The sequence below is a fragment of the Magallana gigas genome, chromosome 9 (assembly GCF_963853765.1).
Source record: "Magallana gigas chromosome 9, xbMagGiga1.1, whole genome shotgun sequence".
Lineage (NCBI taxonomy): Eukaryota > Metazoa > Mollusca > Bivalvia > Ostreida > Ostreidae > Magallana > Magallana gigas.
In genome coordinates this window covers 37,753,882-37,777,608 of record NC_088861.1, presented here as the reverse complement: position 1 = coordinate 37,777,608, position 23,727 = coordinate 37,753,882, and the positions used below count along the sequence as shown (strand labels likewise).

Sequence of the window (23,727 nt, the reverse complement as noted above, 5' to 3'; positions counted from 1 at the left end):
AATTAAAAAATTTTAACTTTGTAATCTTCTGTTGTGATGCAGTCTGTATGTTGTACGTCATTTTTATACGTCATTTTGGAACCATTTTAAACTGGCAGATGACTTTTAAAAGATATTACGGCAAGAATATGTCTTTTAAAAAAAAATCGCCGTTGCCAGGGATCTCCATGTTGGTCTGTCTTGTGACCTGTTCTTCCTGTTGCATATTTTTGGAAATTTGTTTAACTGATACGTATAATAAACCAATGTCTGATCAGGTAAGATACAAGTTCAATAGGTTGAACATGTACTATTTTAAATTATAAGATCTTTTATGGTTCGTGTTTGTAGTATATGTATTCAACGTTCCGTTAAAAATAACATACGTAATCATTAGGTTACCTGAGTTACTGAGATGACCTATTGCAATTGTCTTTGTACGTCAACGTCCATCTTGCGTCGTTTATTAACAAAATGTCATGTTTAGCTTCTTTATGAAAATTGCATAGCCATTTGTTACCAATTGTGGTTTGAAGCATCTCTAGAATACGAGAAGTCTGTTTTGACATTTATGATCCTACCACCCTCGGGGCTTCATAGGGGGAAGGGCAAATTTTCAAAATTTTTCTCCTCTCTCATTGCTGAGAATTATAAAATACATGGCAATGATGTCCATGGAGAACTCTACACACATTATGAAATTGATGGCCCCTAGGTAAGATATTCTGGCCCAAGTGCAAATATAGCCATATTGTTAAAAATACATTAAATCTTAAGAAAATCAGCTTTTATTAGCACTCCCATAAATATTGGAGATAATATATGGTCACAAAGATAAACGTATTGATTTATTAACATTGTCTTCTGTACTAACACAGTTGTGGGGGATCAACCAATTGCGTTTTGTTATTTTGTTTAGAATGTCCTGTTCATAAATTTATGCACTGTTAAGTTAAGATTTTTGAAACACACTGTATGAATGTCGTGTGCATTATATGAGTAAATGAACATGAGTATTATGAAAGGTTCACCAATAGATCCCTGCAGGTCTTTCTTAACAAACTTTTACACTTTTTCGCTAGGATATAGATATTATGAGATTTCTGAGACTCTTAACCCCCACCCTCATTTTCATGAGTGAATATTTTTTAAACATCAAATTATAAAAGTGGAGGTTACATACAGAGGGTTTAACTTCTATCATTTTAAACACGACTTTCAAAAACCAATTGTTGTTTTCATCACACTCTCGGATAAATGCATACATATGTAGATACATTATTACATTTCGCTATAATAACATAGATTATGATTCAGTGAACGTTTAAAAATATAAATTAATACCTCGGTTTTAAAAAAAAACTTTATTTTACTTACAAACACACACGCTACAATAGTGTTTACATTGTTTAACACACCAGGTGATTCAAAATTATTATACGTGTATATATCTCCAATTCATGAATTTTCTCCCTGCATTTTCAAAATAAAAATTAGTAGACTGTGGCGCTTAGCTTACTATTGCAAAGGTGCTGTGTATTAAAACTACGTTTAGCAAATTCCTGTGTGCGTTTAATTTATATTTCAATTAAATGAAAGTTTACAATAATGTATAATTTCTTTCACAGTTTAAACAATATATTAATACTCAACCAAACACGTGTTGTAGAAAAAAGGTTGATAAAATTATCCTCCACCATTTTTACATACAATCTATATCAGTGTCAAAGCAAACGAGAGTACGATAATTTTTATTCATTCAAGGGTGAAAACAAAGATACAGTTACTTTGCAAAAGTTGTTTCCCATTGCGGGGTCAACCCAAAGGTTAAAAAAATATGGGTTTTTTTCCTCAAAAGATGGCGCCCAAGGGACATAACTTTTGTTAAGTTGATCGGTATATTCTTTGTTAAGTACGTTAAAAACAAAACTGTAAATCAAATTTGTAGAACTCACATCCATGTAGTCAGAGGCCAACAAAACTTGAATATGACATGTGCTGTTAACAGTGTTTAAAATTAAAAGTACAAAGGAAAAAAACCAAAACAGTAGCAGAGCAAACACGGACCTCTCAAAAAATAGATGTAGGATCAGTTGCCATGGAGGAGTGAGCATCTTCTGCTGACCATTCACACCCGCCATGTGCTCTTTGTCGTATTGGAGACAGTTAGGTGAAATATTTAATATAAAGATAAGTATGAGAAACGTCAGTCAGCATGCAATCCAGTGTAAGGTTGTTTTTGCAAAAAAACACCGTTATATTGTTAATAGAACTTACCATATTATTTCAGATTTACATTAAATAAAAAAAATGCTTTTTATCAAAAAGAGAGAAAATACTTCAAGGACGATTGAAATATCCAGCTATGTACATTAAATTGTGGGTGTATAAAAAAGTTTTTAAAATATTCTGGTGACAAAAAGGATTTTTGATGATAAACTGTATAAAAATCATACATTATATACTAAATACAACGATTCTATTATCATCTTTCGTGGTTTTTATTCAAGCAATTTAGAACAAATGCGCTGAGAAACTTTTAAGATGAACATTTAAAAAAAACAGAACTTAAATAAAAAATGAACAGATTTTTAAAATATAGAGCGATCAGAAGTTCAGATAATTTCATTCAAACTCAAAAATATACGCTATCGTTTTGAGTGAGTACATGGCCAGCAAATAGAGAGTGAGAAACCTTTTCAAGGAACCCCCCCCCCCCCCCCCCCCCGAATTTTCGTGATCGACCTTAACTCCAGCAACTTACAGTCAGTTCAAGCATATATTTCACAACATACACCATATTATACGCTAGCAAAGTCTTAAAATCTCTGTATAAGGAGGCGTTTTCGTTCAAATCTCATAACATACGACGCATAGTCTAAATGATTGATATAGTATAACCGTAAATTGTTAAATTATCGACAAGTTATTTTAGGGATTCTAGGGCATTTACAAACATAAAATAATTACAATTGACACTTTATGGCGTTGTATTGGTGCTGCATTGTTCAGATCCACAGTGACAATCCACCAATGTTAACCACTCAAAAAAATGAATGACCACGCTCAGTAGCTGCATATATTGTAAACTACCATATTTGGGACGGACAGTACAGTCAGTTAAAGAATATATTTTACAACATGCACCATAGCATAGCATTGCATTGAATATCATAGCATAGCATACAATCTCATAGAATCTCATTCGTCATATCATTTCAAAGCATAACATAGCATAACATACAACATGATTAAACTCGCATTTAAATGCTTTTATATAAAATAATAAATGTTAACATAGCAGATTAGTGGCAAACATTGGTTTTTTATCATTTTACTTCGTAATGTGAAGAGCTTTTCTGTGTCTAGAGGCGTTTTGGTTCAAATCCCATAGCATATCATAGCATAACATACCATATCATTAAACCATTCGTTTCAATTAAAATCTCATAGCATATCATCAATTTTACACACGGAAGGCTACCCTTTTCAAGACGGGCAAAGAATATAGCAGTCTGGATCAACCAATAAGAAGTCTACCTATACAGTGGCTAGCCTTTCAGAGGAAAGCCGTCTGAGACAGATGATTGCAACACTTAACGTACAATATTTAGAGGACAACCTCTCTATGACAGGCCAAAAATCAATCAACATCATAACAAACAGACGAGCCCAGTATTTACACTATACCTTTTATTCAATTGTCACCAACTTTTTCTGTCTGATGAATGAGTTCCAACAAGGCAGCTGATTCAATGTCGTATTTATGCCATTGTTATCACGTTACATAAACAAAGAACTAAAAGAAACAAGAGGCCGATTGGCCTTATCGGTCACCTGAGTAGCATATATGCCATACACAAACTTGTCATGGAGTCTCAAATATGCATCTTATTAATTAGGTTTCATACTGGAGTAGAAAAACTATAAATTTGTAATGACGACCACATTTAATTCAAAAAGAACTTTGAAACCTATAATTTTGGTGAAAACTAAAAGATCTGGTCTACAAAATCATGAATTCAGTTTTCCTTTCAGGTGTGTGGGAGTAAAGAAGATAATGTTTTAATGTTATATGCATTAACATATATACATCCATTTTAGCCCTGCCCTAGAGTCAAAACCCATTCCCCAGGGGACATGAAAATTAAAATTTCAGTGGAGGACTTCCTGGTAAACATAATTATTAGTCAGTTTTTTTTATACAGACGTGTGAGAATAGAGAAGATCTTTAAACTATATATGCATTAACACTATATTGCCATATTGCCCACCCCCCTCATGTCCTGAACCCCTGACCCAGAGGCCATGACTTTCACAATTTAGGTAAAGGAGATTGTGGATATCATAACCATGTATTCAGTTTTTTGCACACATGTGCGGGAGTAGAGAAGAAGATTTTTAAAGATTTAATACATTTTTACTATTTGGCCATATTGTCCCCACCCTAAAGCCTGAACCCCTGACAGAGGGGTCATGAATTTCACAATTAAGGTAGAGGGCTTCATGGACATCATAACCATGCATTTAGTTTTTAACAAATATATATGGGAGTAGAGAAGAAGATTTTCTAAGATTTAATACATTTTTACTATAAGGCCATATTGGCCCCACCCTAGAGCCAGAAACCCTGACTCAGGGGCCATAAATTTCTCAATTTTGGTAGAGGGCCTCACGGACATCATAACCATGCAACCAGTTTTTTCTTCACATGCGTGGGAGTAGAGAAGAAATTTTTGAAAAATTGACTTTTTTTGCATATTTGGCTCTGCCTGTGGCACCCCAGGGGTGGTAGAGCCATAAATTTCACAATTTAGATTCTTCTTACCATAGAGATGCTTCACACCAAAAATGGTAACGATTGGCCTGGTAGTTTTCAAGAAGAAGTTAAAAATGTAAAATTGTTAACGCACGACGACGGACGAAGACCAATTGCAATAGGTCACCTGAGTGACTCAGGTGACCTAAAAACTAATTGTATAAAACCGGGCAAAACATAAAATATCCGGAATCCTTACATGTTGACTTTGTTCCAAATCTAACGCATTTGAACTTTTCAATTTTTACACTAAATTGATTTTATATGAAGCGTCCGACAAAGTTTACTAATTGCATTATTTAAACGTATTGCATCATTACTTTACTTTTGAAAACTGATATTGCAATTTCTAAATATAAATGCTGAGAAACATATTGTTACATGTATGCTATTATCTCAAGATGTAAAATCAATCAAGTTGCATATTGAGTTATTTTTTAATTCCGTTTTTTTTCTTTTCTGTGTGTTATTTTTTTGTGTTTGTTTGGTTTTGTTTGGCTTTTTTGCATAAGGAAAATAAGAAAATTTTGAGCGGAGATAAAATTCACTTAGTTAAAAGTAATTCTCTCATTGATGTTCATTAAAAGCTACAGATCTTTAAGTTTAAAATAGTGCGACTAACTAATTTACAGCTCGAAAGACAGTTGGCGAAGCTGAAATTTTGTTGTGTCTGGAAATCCCGAAAAATATCATTCATATCTATTTCCAGACTATCAGTTGGAAAAGAAATAAATATGATCATTTTTTGGCATATACTTCTATAACATATGATCATAAATCAGATGCTGCAGTCCCCATATTGGAAAAATAACAATTGATGTAATCGTGTTATTAAAATGGTTTTAAATACACGGGTGCACAAACAAAATATATGCCTGTCCAATTTTATGACTTTTACCATTAAGACTACAGATATCGTTTGAGTCGACCACATGTACAATAAAACAGACATTGTGTCCAGGTATGAATAGAAGGTTGTAACTTCGTCATTTGACATTAGAAATCGGTTTCCTCTGTGAATTTTGAGTGCCCCAAGTTAGGGCAATACACACATCGAAGGAATAAAATAAATTCTAAGAGATTTCTTCACAGGACGCCCACATATTTGGTTGCATAAAGAAGGGAAAAGTTGTTGTTTCCCTTTTGACCTTTGGGTTGACCCCGCAAAGGGGAACAACTTTTGCAAAGTGTGGATTGGACTCTTGGACTACAACTCTGACTCTTGACATCCAACTATAACTAAAGAATGCATTAACATAGCAAAGGAGGTATACAAAAATACAAAAAAAATCATAATTTGGTGTTTAAAATGCTCAATTCAAGGCTTAGGTGGAGACACGTTTTTAAAGGTGGTAAAACATTACGATGGTGGAAACTTATATTTAATAATCTAATTTGCAGTAGGGCTTTCCGCCTTTTGGAAAATAAGGCTGGTCCTCTAAACTAACCCCACATGTCTAAAAAATAAAAATATAAAACCAATTTTTTAAAACATAAGAAACTACAAATATATTTTTGAATGTTACAAAATCTAAGACAAAATTATGGTAATTAGATTTACTCTTGCTGCTAAAAATACTTTTTCATATGCTTTCTCAACAAAGTTTATTAAGCAAAATATTACAAAAATTCATATTGATGTATTACAAACACTAGTAAAAATGTTAAGGGGAAACATCGCTTGCAAACTCACCGTACAGTTGAAACATTTAGGGTGGTAGGCACTTTGCATTGCTTCCACCCAGGGAACTGTAGGATCAATGTTTTCATTGCATCCCTTGCATACCTTCTTATAAGTGTCTACAATTATAAAAATTCTATAGTTAAAATTTCTGAAAAGTCACAAAATGTATACTTTCAAATTTAAAGCGAAGATTACCACACACACACACACACACACACACACACACACACACACATATATATATATATATATATATATATATATATATATATATATATATATATATATATATATATATATATATATATATATACATAATTGATAAAATTTAAAGATCAATTCACAATTTAACTAACCAAATTTGACAATTCTTTTTAAGGGATACGAACAAATTATACACGCTTTATTTGTCAAAAATTCCAGATTAATCAGATGACATGAAAATTATCAAGTGCCAGTTACTATGACACTTAAGATATCTATTATAGGGAAAAGGGTTTCACAGGGCCTCTATCATTAACTATTGTTAGTATCAGCTAACTTACGATTTTCACAATAAAATGTGCCATCCTCATGTTGAAAAGTGCTACCACTTATTGGTTTTTTACACGTGTGGCAGATGAAGCAAGTACTGTGATATGTCTTTTGCTGTGCCATCACATATTCCTGTGGCGGTACAAAGTAGAATTCTAGAAAGTAATGTTACATATTCGAAAAAATCATAAAATTTTCATTAACTTAAAGATGTTCTTTAAAAACAATCCAGCCATTTAAAAAGATAAGAAGAATAAGACGGGCTGCATAGTTCATGATATATGGTCAGAATACATGAGATTTGTCATATTCTTAGCTATCCAATCTTATCCTTAAGTCAATAAGATTCGAGTAAAAATTTGAGTTTTACTTCACAATTAGAAGTTTAAACCTTCACTGCATAACGATTACTAATTCTTATAACTGATACAAAATGAAACAGTTAAAAATCGTTTAAATGATTTAACATAAAAGCAATATAACATTGCTCTACGTTTTATTAGAATTATCGTATAGAGTACACATAAAAAAATAACCCCCCCCCCCCAAAAAAAAAAAAAGAAAAAGAAAAAAACACCCCCTCCAAAAAAAACAAACAACCCAAAACAAAACAAAACAAAAATCAAAGTATTGTAGAACTGATGGGAGTTGATTTTATTTATTTTAAAATCAATGATACGTTATTTTGCATGGCAAGTACTTTCCTATATGTATTTGAATTACGCACATTTTTATAATATGAATTCTCCCACAGGAATTTCGTGAAAACCCAATATGAATCATGTTGTATAATATTCAAAGATGTATTCCATCAAACTACGTATCAGTAATCGGAATAGTTATGAGAAATTGTATGGATCCAGACAAAATTGAACTCTAGTCTCGTTCAACCAGACTCTCAGCTGTATCCGTTTATCACCGACAAGCAAGAGAGACTTTCTGCTTGTCGGAGATTTATGGAGACAGCCGAGCGTCTGGTTGAACGAGCTCTGGCGTAGGAATATATAAAATGTACGACTTCAAAAATTATCTAAATTGTTCGTACCATTTAAAATCTGACTATTTACAATGTATCTTTAAATAAGTTTCCTCGAAAAACAATGCTTAAGAACTCATTACATCGAATTTATCGATTGAAACTAAATGTTGTCAGCGGTGTTGATTTGTGCTTAGGTCCAAACACTGTTTCACTTTCGGTTTGCCTGAGTAACTGCATAGGAGAGTTGATTAAAATCAACTCCCAAAAATTAACGAAACAAACAAACGAAAAAAAACACTAATAAATAGCATTTATAAAGCATGTAAGCATTTCATTATTTGATAAAATTCTCATCTAATCATTTTGTTTCATTTATTATTTTTTTTATTAACCTTCAGAACAAGAACACTTTAAAACATTATATTTATTTTAAATTTTCAGCTGCCTTTGTCTGTGATAAAATTACGAATCAATTTTTAACCCAAAACCCGATAACTTCATAAAACATGAGTGGCATGACATGGGCTTGTCTTGCAGCATAACCGAGACACATAGAATGTGCTTCATGACAAAATAGTGGTTTAAAAAATGTTGGTTTAAAGCATAGAAATTGGAAATAATATAAAGATAAAAAATAAGGAATCATTCTTTAAGTATTATTTGGTGATAACTTTGGTCGGAGCGTAGTAAAATCTATTATAAAGCTCTTCGAACTTTTTTGGATTTGATCACGCCCCGACCGAAATTATCACCTCATAATACTTAAAGAATAATTCCTTAATCCTTAAGAAAATGCCTTTACTGGCATGGATCCCTTTCGCTCTATTGAACGTTGTGTTAATCATCAATTGCAACAATCTTTCTCTGGTGGATTTGACAAATCCACTAAGAAACACTTCGCATCTTTTTTAACTCAAAACAACGTCGTATCCAGCATTTTTATTATTTTTTAAGACAAAAAAAGAGCATAAAACCAACAGTTATGGTTATAAATTGTAACAACAGTTTGAAAAAAATTATTCTAGATTGCCATTAGAGTGTTGGAATGAATTTTTATTATATGTGTTCATATGTACTTTTTTGCCAAAAAGGCTTAAGTGCATAACGTGGCGTGCATTATTTATTACAAATTTAATATCATTTTAATTGATGAAAGAAATTCTATTTATTAAATAATTCAACTTGAAATATAAGTTGAATCAATCAATAACCCGCCCTTAAGAAAGGCGTTGCATTTAATGGCATTACTTTAGATCAACCCGTGAGGTAAATGAATTGGTTATATCAACGAATTTGATTGTAGCAAGTAAACTTTTAATGAAAGAAGTGTCGAAAAAAAGGATCCTTATCATTTTCGACCATTTTATGTCTTTTCATAGATAAAAAAATAATTTTTAACATACCTTTTCGATGGGTTTTCCACACATGTTACAAATCAATGCAAAATGTTGTTTACAATAAAAAACGCCTTCCTTTTCATGGAATCCAATATGTACCAAATTCCGTCCACATCCATTATATTGGCAAATAAAATGTTTCGGACACCACGTCTTACCCAAAACTTTCACTGAAGGCCCTCTTGAAATATGAATGATATGTGTAGCTTAGCCATTTGTTACAAATACATGTATATATTGAATAATATTATTGCTCTACTCATAATGTAATGATTTTACAAAAAGTGAGTAATTACATGTCTGGTCTTTAGACAATTATAAGCTAAGAATAATCAATAGTTATACCTAATAGAGTTGTTACAGTGAGAACACAATGGAAAGTTTGTGATTTCCGAACCAGGATCTGTGCTTATCTTTGCTTTGCCCGGCTTGACTTGTAATGAATCCACACAGGTTCTGCTAATTTTAGTAGTTTGTAATGGGATTTCTGCTGCATAAAAGAGTTACCAAAATGTTTAACCCTTTATACTGATTAACGGTGGATGTGAAAATATCCTGGTCTAGAGAAGTTAGAAAGTTAAGATTAAGCGAAGTACAGCAAATTAATTTTATATTCTATATTCAGGGTTAGTTAACATTTATTGTGATGAAACCAAGAGTCGTCTTTATTACTCTTGTTATTGATTATACAGGGTTTTGTAAAAGTCCTATGTTTCATATTAAATGAAGCTGTGTTCGTTTGGTTCCTGTTATACACAACTTTCATATTCAGTTGTTTTAAATGTTATATTCATCAGTGTGTCTGTAATATTTCCTATCTTTGTATAGCTTGTTCCAGTTACCATGGAAATTTACCGATGTTCTAAAGGTATACACATACTTGTCAGGAACAAAAGAATTGAAATACTAATAAATGATTTATGACCAACGTCTATGAATGCACACTGTTACACAATATTATCAATACTACTATATCAAAATAATAGACTTGAAATGTTGGGCTTTGATACTGAGAAATCGGAAGTTTTTTTTATATATTAAACATCATTGGTACTTGAAGATTACCAATTTGTTTGTATTTTTTCTAAATCAAACTTTACTAATTAATAATCAACGAAAATTCCTTTAAAAAATCCGGAATCATCTGGATTTTTTTTTATATTACAATCTTGCGCATGCGCTTTACATGCACGCTAAATCACGAAAGGCTCTTTAGTTTATGTTTCCACAATAACACATTTGCATGGATTAACTCAGAAACGATAATATAAATACTTGTAAATTTTTTTTGAAAATTTGCTATATACTGGTGTCTTATAATATCGCTGAACTTATTTTTTTCTCTAAATTTTTTTTCCAAGTTATCACACGTCATTAGAACTTGTATTAGACTTGCTTTTCTGAGGAACATTTATTTCCAAACTTACGTAGTTTATTTTGTGTGCTTTTTTTAAATCACAAGTCGTATTCAACATTAGAGAGTTCCATTTTATCGCGGCATTGGAAATCTGGAAGCCTGGTTCAGTTATAACGGACAGTTTTTATTTTTAAAAATAAAATATGATTCATTCTTCATGAAAACAAAGTCAATAGACTGGTTAGGGAATAAAATATACATTCTATTATTCTTCTTATTTATTTATTTTTAATCAGATAAATTATTTGCTTTTGAACTTGCTTTCTCTCCGGAAAATTTTTATTTGTGAGAAAAACTTTATTTGCCGATATATTTGACAACCTTCTTTGCACTCATCCTGAAGTTGGTGCATGAACTCCTTGTGGAAAATTGCGGACAAAAACGGAAATCCTACCGCGATACAACGGAACCCGCGAAATAATGAGAAGATAGTATATTCTGTTTATCATAGGAAACACGGGAGATAACTCTAACTCGGTGCATTTAATATGAAAAATCCCAAGAATTCCGAATATTCACCATGGTGAAGAACCATTTATGTCTCTGGTGGATCATCGTAAAAATGTTGGTGAAAAAGTTTTGAATTATTTATCAATTCATTAATTTGAATAAAAAAATTAGATGAAAAGTATTTAGTCTCAAAATGGTTTGCTATAAATAATTTGACTGTTATTTTCAATGCAGCTTCATTAATTTTTAATTTCATTTAATCTTTCTAGTTTCGGAGCGATTCTGCAATTTATTTTTACATTACGGGTATATGGGAGGCATTTTAACTGTGGTGAAGGTCTGTCCTGAGTCACGGTTAGATAATTCTACCTAAGCAGATTGTTTTGAAATTAATAACATTATTAAAGGCTTATGGCTTGGTTATGTAAATGTCAACAATACGGTGTGTCGTTGAATCTATTTCGTAAATGTCCGATATCATGATTATGCAATGTTAACCCATGCACGGGTCAAAGTGTAGTTTATAAAATACAGCCACAATTGTCAACATCATCATGGGTTGCTTTTAAATAACGTTTGCAATTTCCGAATATTTTATTTTATTAGGGCTATAAGACCTATGTTTTCGTCTTTTTTATTATTATTTTCGACAAGATGTATATGTCAGCATTTTATTAAAGAATGGAGAGTAATATTAAAACAATTATGCAATAATCTTAGAGCAAGCCATAATGACACTTGTAAGTAAGGTTTTGGACGTCTTTCCGGTTCTTTTGGTTTTCACAAGGAAAACACTCAAAATTGAGTGAAACGATTCTTATAATCTTTTTGGTTTTAGAAAAAAGTAAGATATGATTTTTTCTGACAATTTAATTTAAATAGGGAATAGGTCAAAAAGTCCTGAATTGTTGTTGAAGACAAAAACAGTTCTAATTAATATTGTTTTGTAATGAAACATCAAGCAAAAGGGGGTTCGTTTCTAGGGGACATAGGTTTTTGTTGATAATCGAAACATTAAGAAAAAAGCGATGGAAGCAGAACTTGGGAAATATAACAGTTAATTTATAATTTAAAACATGCTTAAACATGCAATACTTCTATCAAGTATGATTATTGCTCATAAAAGTTTTAAGTTACGATATCCTCTCATGTTAATTTTTTTTCCACGATATTAAAAAAAGAAACCACCTTTTCAAATATACTATATTATTTGTGAGTTTACCATTTGGTCTAGTTTTAATGCACAACAATGTGTAATATCTATGTAATTTTTTGAGTTGAATTTTTGCAATTTAATTCGACCTACAACTTCTTATGATGTAGGGCTGCTGCTTTTAATACCAAGTGGATAAGTTTGGTATTATTTTAACTTGATATTTGTCAGTTTATATATTTTGACCACTTTATTCATGTATATCAAATGATATCAGAGTAAAAAAATAAATGAATTATGTTTTATGTAACTAAAACCCGTGCAACGTTTGCTTAAAACAAGAGGCCCATGGGCCACATCGCTCACCTGAGGAACAATATGTATGATAAAATCAGCTTAATGGAGTCATAATACAAACAATCTGGACAATGTACAATAATACATGTAGATCCTGTATAAATAAAATCCATTTTCCCCTTGGATATTCTTATGTTTATAATCATTAGTCCCTTTTCTAACAGGATGATTTTGTAGTCATATCACATTATGAGTATTGCAGTTCTCAAAAAGATCCCTAATAATTGTTTATCTATGGGATATAAAGTACATCAAACTCTGAACCTTCTTGTGGGGCCGAAGAATTGTCCTGGAGCCAAAGTCTTAACAATTATAAAGAACCATCTGGCTGATTAGTTTCTGAGAAGATTTTAAAAGTTTTACTCTATATATTCCTATGTAAAACTTTAACCGCCCCCCCCCCCCCCCATGTGGCTCCACCCTACCCCCATGATTTTCACAACTTTGAATCTACACTACCTGAGGATGCTTCCACACAAGTTTAAGCTTTCCTAGCTGATTAGTTTTTGGGAAGAAGATTTTTAAAGATTTACTCTATATATTCCTATGTAAAACTTCGACCCCCCCCCCCATGTTGCTCACCCTACCCCCAGGGATCATGATTTTCACAACTTTGAACTACACTACCTGAGGATGCATCCACACAAGTTTCAACTTTCCTGGCTGATTGGTTTCTGAGAAGGAGATTTTTAAATATTTACTCTATATATTCCTATGTAAAACTTCGACCCTCCATTGTGCCATACGTTACCCCCAGGGATCATGATTTTCACAACTTTGAATCTACACTACCTGAGGATGCTTCCACACAAGTTTCAGCTTTCCTGGCTGATTAGTTTCTGAGAAGAAGATTTTAAAAGATTTACTATATATTTTCCAATGCAAAACTTCACCCCCCCCCCAACCATTGTGGCCCCACCCAATCCCAGGGATCATGACTTTCACAACTTGGAATCTACACTACCTGAGGATGCTTCCACACAAGTTTCAGCTTTCCTGGCTGATTAGTTTCTGAGAAGAAGATTTTTAAAGATTTACTCTATATATTAGTATGTAAAACTTGGAGCCCCCATTGTGGCCCCACCCAACCCCAGGGATCATGATTTTCACAACTTTGAATCTACACTACCTGAGAATGCTTCAACACAAGTTTTAGCTTTCCTGGCTGATTGTTTTCTGAGAAGAAGATTTTTAAAGATTTACTCTCTATATTCCTATGTAAAACCTTGACCCACCTCCCCCCATTGTGGCCCCACCCTAACCCAGGGGTTCATGATTTAAACAACTTTGAATCTACACTTCTTGAGGATAATTCGACACAAGTTTCAGCTTTCCTGGCTGATTATGTTATGAGAAGAAGATTTTTAAAGATTTACTATATATATTCCTCTGTAAAACTTCGACCCCCAATTGTGGCCCCACCCTATCCCCGGGGGCCATGAATTTCACAACTTTGAATCTACACTACCTGAGGATGCATCCACACAAGTTTCAGCTTTCCTGGCTTTATGGTTCTCGAGAAGAAGATTTTTGAAAATTTCTCGAAATTTTTCATGAATTTCTAATTATCTCCCCTTGAAAAAAGGCGTGGCCCTTAATTTTCACAACTTTGAATCCCCTTTGCCTAAGGATGATTTGTGCCAAGTTTGGTTGAAATTGGCCCAGAAGTTCTTGAGAAGATGTTGAAAATGTGAAAAGTTTACGGACAGACGGACGACAGACAAAATGTGATCAGAATAGCTCACTTGAGCTTTCAGCTCAGGTGAGCTAAAAAAACTAAAGATACTTTTTTTGCATCACCGTGTGCTTGTTTACTCAGTATATTTTCTTATTAAATAGGAAGTGGTGCTTCTGATTAATGAAATTTCAAAGTTCAAAACTAAATCATTTTTGATTTCCGCTTTAAACAGGTTCATGAATAAATCGGAGGATACATCACATTAACAGTGTTTCCTAAGTTATATTAAAACATCCTCTTTTTTTTTTTTTACAATTTCCATTTGAAAAAAAGATTAACTATACATGTTAACTTATTGCATCAAAATCACTTTTTTTCTGCTTAAATTCATTTTGGAGAACGTGCCCAATAACAAATAAATTTACATATTAAATTTTATTTTTATCGGGCGCGGTATCCATATAAAGTGTAAGCGGTAAACTAAAATAATATTTGCTAGTGGTCTCGTGCGCTAGAAACTACGTAAGTCTATATTTCTGGAATACGCATGTTTGGCTTCACGGTCGGGAATTCTGGGGAAAACATTGTAGACAAAAGGTACGATGATAAAAAAAAGAATACTAAATTAAAAAAAATGTATGATCCGATTACATAAGTTTATTTATTTCTAACCCATCCCTAAAAAACCAAGAAAAACTTGTCAAGAATGTAGAGATCAACTGGTAGACTCTAACTTTCCTTACACAGTCAACTATCAGATTATTTCATCTACCATTTTAATGATATATATTATCAGCGTTTAGACCAGGGTATGGCTGACAGAGTGTACTGCTAAAAGTTGTCGAAGATTTGAAGTTACATGTAGCTCTTGAGTGTGTGAAACTGGGAAATGTTTGTTATGATTTTTCTTATAATTATAAAAAGGTGTTCGACAAGGCTCTATACTTGATCTTCAAATTTTTTATATCTTTATCAATCATATTTTTCATTTTGTAACAGATTGTGACCTCTATAATTAGGCGAACGATCACACCCTTTCTATTTCTAGCAATGATATTTACTCACTGTTAAACACTTTAGACTCAAACTCTTCAATCCTTGTTTGATAATTCAAAGACAACCAAATGCAAGGCATCTGAATAAATTTTAAGCTATATATAAAGGGAAAACAAAAACAAAAGAAGAACGATTCAGTTTTGAAATAGACGGAAATAGGATTCAGCCAGAAAATGAAGTAAAACTACTTGATGTTAGTATAGATTTCAAACTTAAATTTAGCTCTCACAATTCAAATATATGTATGAAAGCCTTTCAGCATTTAAACATTTAACATTTAAACCCCCAATCTTATAAGAAATAGGGTACACCTGACCAAACAAGGAAAACTTACAAATGATAATACTTTTATACCGTCAAATTTCAACAACTGTCCATTAGTTTGGCATTTCTGTGTTGAGAATGATACAGGAAAAGTAAAAAAAAGGACCGGAGGCCACATTCCACATCTGAGCAGCAATATTTCTAACTCTGATCAAATTAACATTACAGTATCAAAATCAAAATATCTTGACAACTAAGTACAGTAGATCTTGCTTAATTTTATCCACATATTTTAATTGTACATATCAAGCCCCTTTTGTTGTTGTACCTGTAAGAAGATTTTTTTCCTTTAAATATACACCCCCCAATTGTGGCCCCAATTTTCCATAGGGAATAATGTTTTAATCAAAGTTTAATCTGCACAACCCGTGCTTTCACACAGTTTACTGCTTTTTGGAGCTGAAAACTTTCCCAGAATATTTCTAAAGATTTTCTCTGTATTCTTATGTAAAAATTCCCCCCTCCCATTGTTACCCAGCCCTACCCCTGGCGACTACGATTTAAGCAGATTTGAATCTACACAATTTGAGAATGCCTTCACAAGGTTTGAGCTTTCCTGGTTTAACAGATCTTAAGAAGAAGATTTTTAAAGATGTTCACTTTATATTCCTATAGAAAAATTCATTCCCTGTTGTGACCCCATCCTAACCCTGGGGACCATGATTTAAACAAATATAAAGCAACGCTATCTGAGGATGCTTCAACTCCTAATTGAGCTTTTCTGGCCAAATACTTTTTGAGAAAAATATTTTTAAAGATTGTTTTCTATATACTCTTATAGAAAAATTCATTCCCACATTGGGGCCCAGCCTTCCCCGAGGGACTATAGTTTGGACAAACTTGAATTTACACTATCTGAGGATGCTTCAACTCTTATTTGAGCTTTTCTGGCCAAATAATTTTTGAGAAGAAGCTTTTTTCTATATATTCCTATGCACAAATTTGACCCAACATTATGGGCCCATCCTACCACCAGGGACCATGATAATAAGAAACCGGAAGCTACACTACATGAGTATGCCTCCATAAAAGTTTTAGTTTTTCTGTCCAAAAAACTTTTGAGAAGAAGATTTTTAAAGCTTTACCCAATATATTCCTATGCGAAAATTTGACCCCAAATTGTTGCCCCACCCTACCCTCAGGGACCCTGATTTGAAGTAACTTAAATGTACTCTACCTGGGGATGCCTTCACACAACTTTAAGCTTTTCCGTCCAAATAACTTTTGAGAAGAATTTTTTTAAAGATTTTCTCTATATATTGTTATATAAAACTTCAATCCCCCATAGTGGCCTCACTCTACCCTCGGGGACCATAATTTGAAATAACTTGAATCTACACTACTTGAGGATGCTTCAGTACAAGTTACAGCTTTTCTGGTCTTACAGTTTTTGAGAAGAAGATTTTTGAAAAAAAAACAAATTTTCAATATTAATATCTTTATTATATTCCCTTGAAAGAGGATGTGACCCTTCATTTGAACAAACTTGAATCCCTTTCACCTAGTGATGCTTTGTGCAAAGGTTTGTTAAAATCTGCCAAGTGGTTCTTGAAAAAAAGATGAAAATGTGAAAAGTTTTATAACAACGCCAATGCCGACAGACAACGGACACATTTTGATCAGAAAAGCTCACTTGAGCTTTCACCTCAGGTGACCTAAATTACAGGAACGGGGATTGAGATTTGTCTACGACGATTACAGAGCTAATGTTTATTGTTTGTAAAATCCGAAAAAAAATATTTTCTTATCTATTTTATTTAGTAGAATTCAGAAAATAACCCAGCTGATCACAAATCTTCATTTGTGTGTATAAAAATTGCTACAGCGCTAGCTCACCTATCTGTTTTAAAAGAAAAAAAATTCTAATGCGTATTATAATGGCGGCGCAGGAGAACAATCTGGACGCTTGCCAATCTGGACGATCGCTAAAGGACTTCCGAGCATTAGCTCGACGTCTTAAATAACGCATAGAATTGAGCTCTACAACTTAAGGTCTAGGTCTAGTACATCATTCTGGAGTGTCTTTTTGGTGCTAAAACCACAATGACGTCATAATTGATTTGTCACATTTTTCCCGTACTTTAAGGTTTTAAAGTGAATATTTAGAGCATGAAACAATCTCTTAACATTCTTAATTGTATCATAGGAAACGTAATTTCGAGACTTGTTTCGACACCATGTTAAAGAGGAGATGAAGAGCTTGTTAAATGCAATATTTGGAGAGACTGTACACATTCTAGTTACATCTGCATAGTAAAAAAAAAATGAACAAACCTCCAGGATTTGTTACCTACATCCTTCATATTTTTAAAACATGGTTTTATTATGTTTACCAAAAAACGAAAGCCTTGATACACCCAATCAGACAAAGCTTTTGTTAAGAAGCATCATTGAAAGAACTTTTATCTTGAACTTGATAAATTTGTATCACCTTTCGTTTACTAGATCATGCCCTAACGTTTTGTTTAATTGTTATATCTTTAAGAAGTTAGGTTGTGTGGCGCCTCATGTTTTTGTAATAAAAATATGAAAGATTTGTAATATTAAGGCTGTAAAAGGATTGGAATGTTCGATAAAACTTAAACATTTTATATCTTAAGAAAAAGGTTAAAGATTTAAAAGCGCAATTGAACACACTTAGATGCATTAGATGATTATTTTGAAATAAGTTTTGGTTCATAGCGCGTTTAAAAAGAAAGAAGATGGGGGAATAAGATGGTGCAATATCCCATTCGGTTTAGTAGTGAAATACAATTTTGTATTTATTTTTCCCCAATTGAATCTAATCAAATATATTATAATACAACTTTGCAAAAGCACAATTTCTAACTATAGTCAGTTTTTAATATATTTAACCAAAAAAAAAGGAAAAACAATATTCTCGGAAATTTTGGTGGTATCGAACCCGTAACATAAAAACCCTAGATATATAACGTTAGCTTATGCCAGGGACTCTAACCACTGAGCCATTTCGGACACAAGAAAGTGGGCTTTTTAAATATTATGTGTGACTAAAGCCACGAACTATCGGACTTGTATTATTTTTTCAAAACGTTCAATTGTTGGGATACAAAATGGTATTTTTAATGTATAGTGGGTCATCTCTCCACGTTTTTGTTGATTGAAATCGGTTTGTTTTCCAATAGACCTTAATTAGATTATAAGAAAAATTTGGAGCACCGACCCACTCTATAAAAGAAAATGTCTTGAAGTTCTAAAAATGACAGTATTTGCAGGTTTTGATACGTATACGCCTATTCGAGTCAACATATTCCAAGTATTGAACATACCTACAGGTTAAAAATCAATGATTTGTTAAATATATATTGTTTTAAATGATTTAGAAAAAAAACCCATCAAATTTATTGATAATTTAATTTTTCAGTAGCCTGTCCGACCGCGTATGGGCATTTTACACGCCTTATCCACCCACCTTCTTTGTTAAATCACAACGGTTAAAAAGAAAATGATATATAATAAAAAGGTCAAACTTCAAAAACAAATATAAAAATTATTTTGTATCTTGCTATGTATTCGTTCGGCAACATAGAACTATAAATGATATTAGTCAAATTTGGCCCCCAAAATTCGCTATTTTTAAAATGATTCAGGTACATTAACTTGTTGTGTTATTTTATAGGAGTTGACATGAAATATGTTTTTCACCCATTTATTTGATTTTTATGTACTCACTGGCAGTATATGACCTCAGAAGTGACGCTATTTTTATAATTCAATCAAAATGAACCAAAAATTGACATTTTTCTTATCTTTTTTCGAATGGGAAATATAGAGCGACTCTTTGAACAAGAACGAACTTTTTGTCACTTATAAGTATTGGAAAGATACATCTTTGGTGAAAATATTTTGTTTGTTCAAGTAGTCGCTCAATGTTTCCTTAAGGAAAAACTGTCTCAAAACAAGCCGTTTTATGCTAAAACTTAATGATGTCATATTTCTAAATTGTGGACACTAAAATCAAAATGAAAAAACTTCAAATGTATATTTGTACAAATAAAACAAAGAATTACAGTAAAATGACAATGTTCATTTTAGGGGGCCATTTTAGGCTCAACCCATATAAAGTCCTTTTATGATATTCAAAAGAAAAAATGCATCGATGCTTACCGCTTGAAAGAGGTTCCTTTTCAGCATTCTGTTCTTTACTTTTTAAATCTAAAAAACCCAAAAATGAGTAATTTTCTTTATTTAACGACATTAAATTCTAGATTAAGTAAACTTATACCTATGCAGCGAGTTGTCAATAAACAGGAAGTCACAGATGGGTTTTTGTGCACAATTCAGATGAATTGATGTAACAGAAATCTGTAATACTTTTAATATTTTAAGGAATTTATTTCTAATGCGTATTATAATGGCGGCGCAGGAGAACAATCTGGACGCTTGCCAATCTGGACGATCGCTAAAGGACTTCCGAGCATTAGCTCGACGTCTTAAATAACGCATAGAATTGAGCTCTACAACTTAAGGTCTAGGTCTAGTACATCACTCTGGAGTGTCTTTTTGGTGCTAAAACCACAATGACGTCATAATTGATTTATCACATTTTCCCCGTACTTTAAGGTTTCAAAGTGAATATTTAGAGCATGAAACAATCTCTTAACATTCTTAATTGTATCATAGGAAACGTAATTTCGAGACTTGTTTCGACACCATGTTAAAGAGGAGATGAAGAGCTTGTTAAATGCAATATTTGGAGAGACTGTACACATTCTAGTTACATCTGCATAGTAAAAAAAAATGAACAAACCTCCAGGATTTGTTACCTACATCCTTCATATTTTTAAAACATGGTTTTATTATGTTTACCAAAAAACGAAAGCCTTGATACACCCAATCAGACAAAGCTTTTGTTAAGAAGCATCATTGAAAGAACTTTTATCTTGAACTTGATAAATTTGTATCACCTTTCGTTTACTAGATCATGCCCTAACGTTTTGTTTAATTGTTATATCTTTAAGAAGTTAGGTTGTGTGGCGCCTCATGTTTTTGTAATAAAAATATGAAAGATTTGTAATATTAAGGCTGTAAAAGGATTGGAATGTTCGATAAAACTTAAACATTTTATATCTTAAGAAAAAGGTTAAAGATTTAAAAGCGCAATTGAACACACTTAGATGCATTAGATGATTATTTTGAAATAAGTTTTGGTTCATAGCGCGTTTAAAAAGAAAGAAGATGGGGGAATAAGATGGTGCAAATGCCCATTCGGTTTAGTAGTGAAATACAATTTTGTATTTATTTTTCCCCAATTGAATCTAATCAAATATATTATAATACAACTTTGCAAAAGCACAATTTCTAACTATAGTCAGTTTTTAATATATTTAACCAAAAAAGAAAGGAAAAACAATATTCTCGGAAATTTTGGTGGTATCGAACCCGTAACATAAAAACCCTAGATATATAACGTTAGCTTATGCCAGGGACTCTAACCACTGAGCCATTTCAGACACAAGAAAGTGGGCTTTTTAAATATTATGTGTGACTAAAGCCACGAACTATCGGACTTGTATTATTTTTTCAAAACGTTCAATTGTTGGGATACAAAATGGTATTTTTAATGTATAGTGGGTCATCTCTCCACGTTTTTGTTGATTGAAATCGGTTTGTTTTCCAATAGACCTTAATTAGATTATAAGAAAAATTTGGAGCACCGACCCACTCTATAAAAGAAAATGTCTTGAAGTTCTAAAAAATGGCAGTATTTGCAGGTTTTGATACGTATACGCCTATTCGAGTCAACATATTCCAAGTATTGAACATACCTACAGGTTAAAAATCAATGATTTGTTAAATATATATTGTTTTAAATGATTTAGAAAAAAAACCCATCAAATTTATTGATAATTTAATTTTTCAGTAGCCTGTCCGACCGCGTATGGGCATTTTACACGCCTTATCCACCCACCTTCTTTGTTAAATCACAACGGTTAAAAAGAAAATGATATATAATAAAAAGGTCAAACTTCAAAAACAAATATAAAAATTATTTTGTATCTTGCTATGTATTCGTTCGGCAACATAGAACTATAAATGATATTAGTCAAATTTGGCCCCCAAAATTCGCTATTTTTAAAATGATTCAGGTACATTAACTTGTTGTGTTATTTTATAGGAGTTGACATGAAATATGTTTTTCACCCATTTATTTGATTTTTATGTACTCACTGGCAGTATATGACCTCAGAAGTGACGCTATTTTTATAATTCAATCAAAATGAACCAAAAATTGACATTTTTCTTATCTTTTTTCGAATGGGAAATATAGAGCGACTCTTTGAACAAGAACGAACTTTTTGTCACTTATAAGTATTGGAAAGATACATCTTTGGTGAAAATATTTTGTTTGTTCAAGTAGTCGCTCAATGTTTCCTTAAGGAAAAACTGTCTCAAAACAAGCCGTTTTATGCTAAAACTTAATGATGTCATATTTCTAAATTGTGGACACTAAAATCAAAATGAAAAAACTTCAAATGTATATTTGTACAAATAAAACAAAGAATTACAGTAAAATGACAATGTTCATTTTAGGGAGCCATTTTAGGCTCAACCCATATAAAGTCCTTTTATGATATTCAAGAGAAAAAATGCATCGATGCTTACCGCTTGAAAGAGGTTCCTTTTCAGCATTCTGTTCTTTACTTTTTAAATCTAAAAAACCCAAAAATGAGTAATTTTCTTTATTTAACGACATTAAATTCTAGATTAAGTAAACTTATACCTATGCAGCGAGTTGTCAATAAACAGGAAGTCACAGATGGGTTTTTGTGCACAATTCAGATGAATTTATGTAACAGAAATCTGTAATACTTTTAATATTTTAAGGAATTTATTTCTAATGCGTATTATAATGGCGGCGCAGGAGAACAATCTGGACGCTTGCCAATCTGGACGATCGCTAAAGGACTTCCGAGCATTAGCTCGACGTCTTAAATAACGCATAGAATTGAGCTCTACAACTTAAGGTCTAGGTCTAGTACATCACTCTGGAGTGTCTTTTTGGTGCTAAAACCACAATGACGTCATAATTGATTTATCACATTTTCCCCGTACTTTAAGGTTTTAAAGTGAATATTTAGAGCATGAAACAATCTCTTAACATTCTTAATTGTATCATAGGAAACGTAATTTCGAGACTTGTTTCGACACCATGTTAAAGAGGAGATGAAGAGCTTGTTAAATGCAATATTTGGAGAGACTGTACACATTCTAGTTACATCTGCATAGTAAAAAAAAATGAACAAACCTCCAGGATTTGTTACCTACATCCTTCATATTTTTAAAACATGGTTTTATTATGTTTACCAAAAAACGAAAGCCTTGATACACCCAATCAGACAAAGCTTTTGTTAAGAAGCATCATTGAAAGAACTTTTATCTTGAACTTGATAAATTTGTATCACCTTTCGTTTACTAGATCATGCCCTAACGTTTTGTTTAATTGTTATATCTTTAAGAAGTTAGGTTGTGTGGCGCCTCATGTTTTTGTAATAAAAATATGAAAGATTTGTAATATTAAGGCTGTAAAAGGATTGGAATGTTCGATAAAACTTAAACATTTTATATCTTAGGAAAAAGGTTAAAGATTTAAAAGCGCAATTGAACACACTTAGATGCATTAGATGATTATTTTGAAATAAGTTTTGGTTCATAGCGCGTTTAAAAAGAAAGAAGATGGGGGAATAAGATGGTGCAATATCCCATTCGGTTTAGTAGTGAAATACAATTTTGTATTTATTTTTCCCCAATTGAATCTAATCAAATATATTATAATACAACTTTGCAAAAGCACAATTTCTAACTATAGTCAGTTTTTAATATATTTAACCAAAAAAAAAGGAAAAACAATATTCTCGGAAATTTTGGTGGTATCGAA

General features: G+C 32.3%; 1 protein-coding gene across 1 annotated transcript in view; it reads right to left on the bottom strand.

Annotated features, from left to right (window-relative positions):
• Positions 1–2,735: 2,735 nt before the first annotated feature.
• LOC136271807 (transforming growth factor beta-1-induced transcript 1 protein-like) overlaps positions 2,736–23,727 on the bottom strand; it is a 61,102-nt gene continuing 40,110 nt past the window's right edge. The window contains exons 7-11 of the mRNA XM_066072332.1: positions 9,738–9,882; positions 9,399–9,573; positions 7,028–7,148; positions 6,492–6,598; positions 2,736–6,255 (exon numbers count right to left, since the gene is read on the bottom strand). Coding sequence (XP_065928404.1) covers positions 6,181–6,255; positions 6,492–6,598; positions 7,028–7,148; positions 9,399–9,573; positions 9,738–9,882 — 623 coding nt within the window. The 3' untranslated portion in view covers positions 2,736–6,180. The remainder of the gene's footprint in view (positions 6,256–6,491; positions 6,599–7,027; positions 7,149–9,398; positions 9,574–9,737; positions 9,883–23,727) is intronic.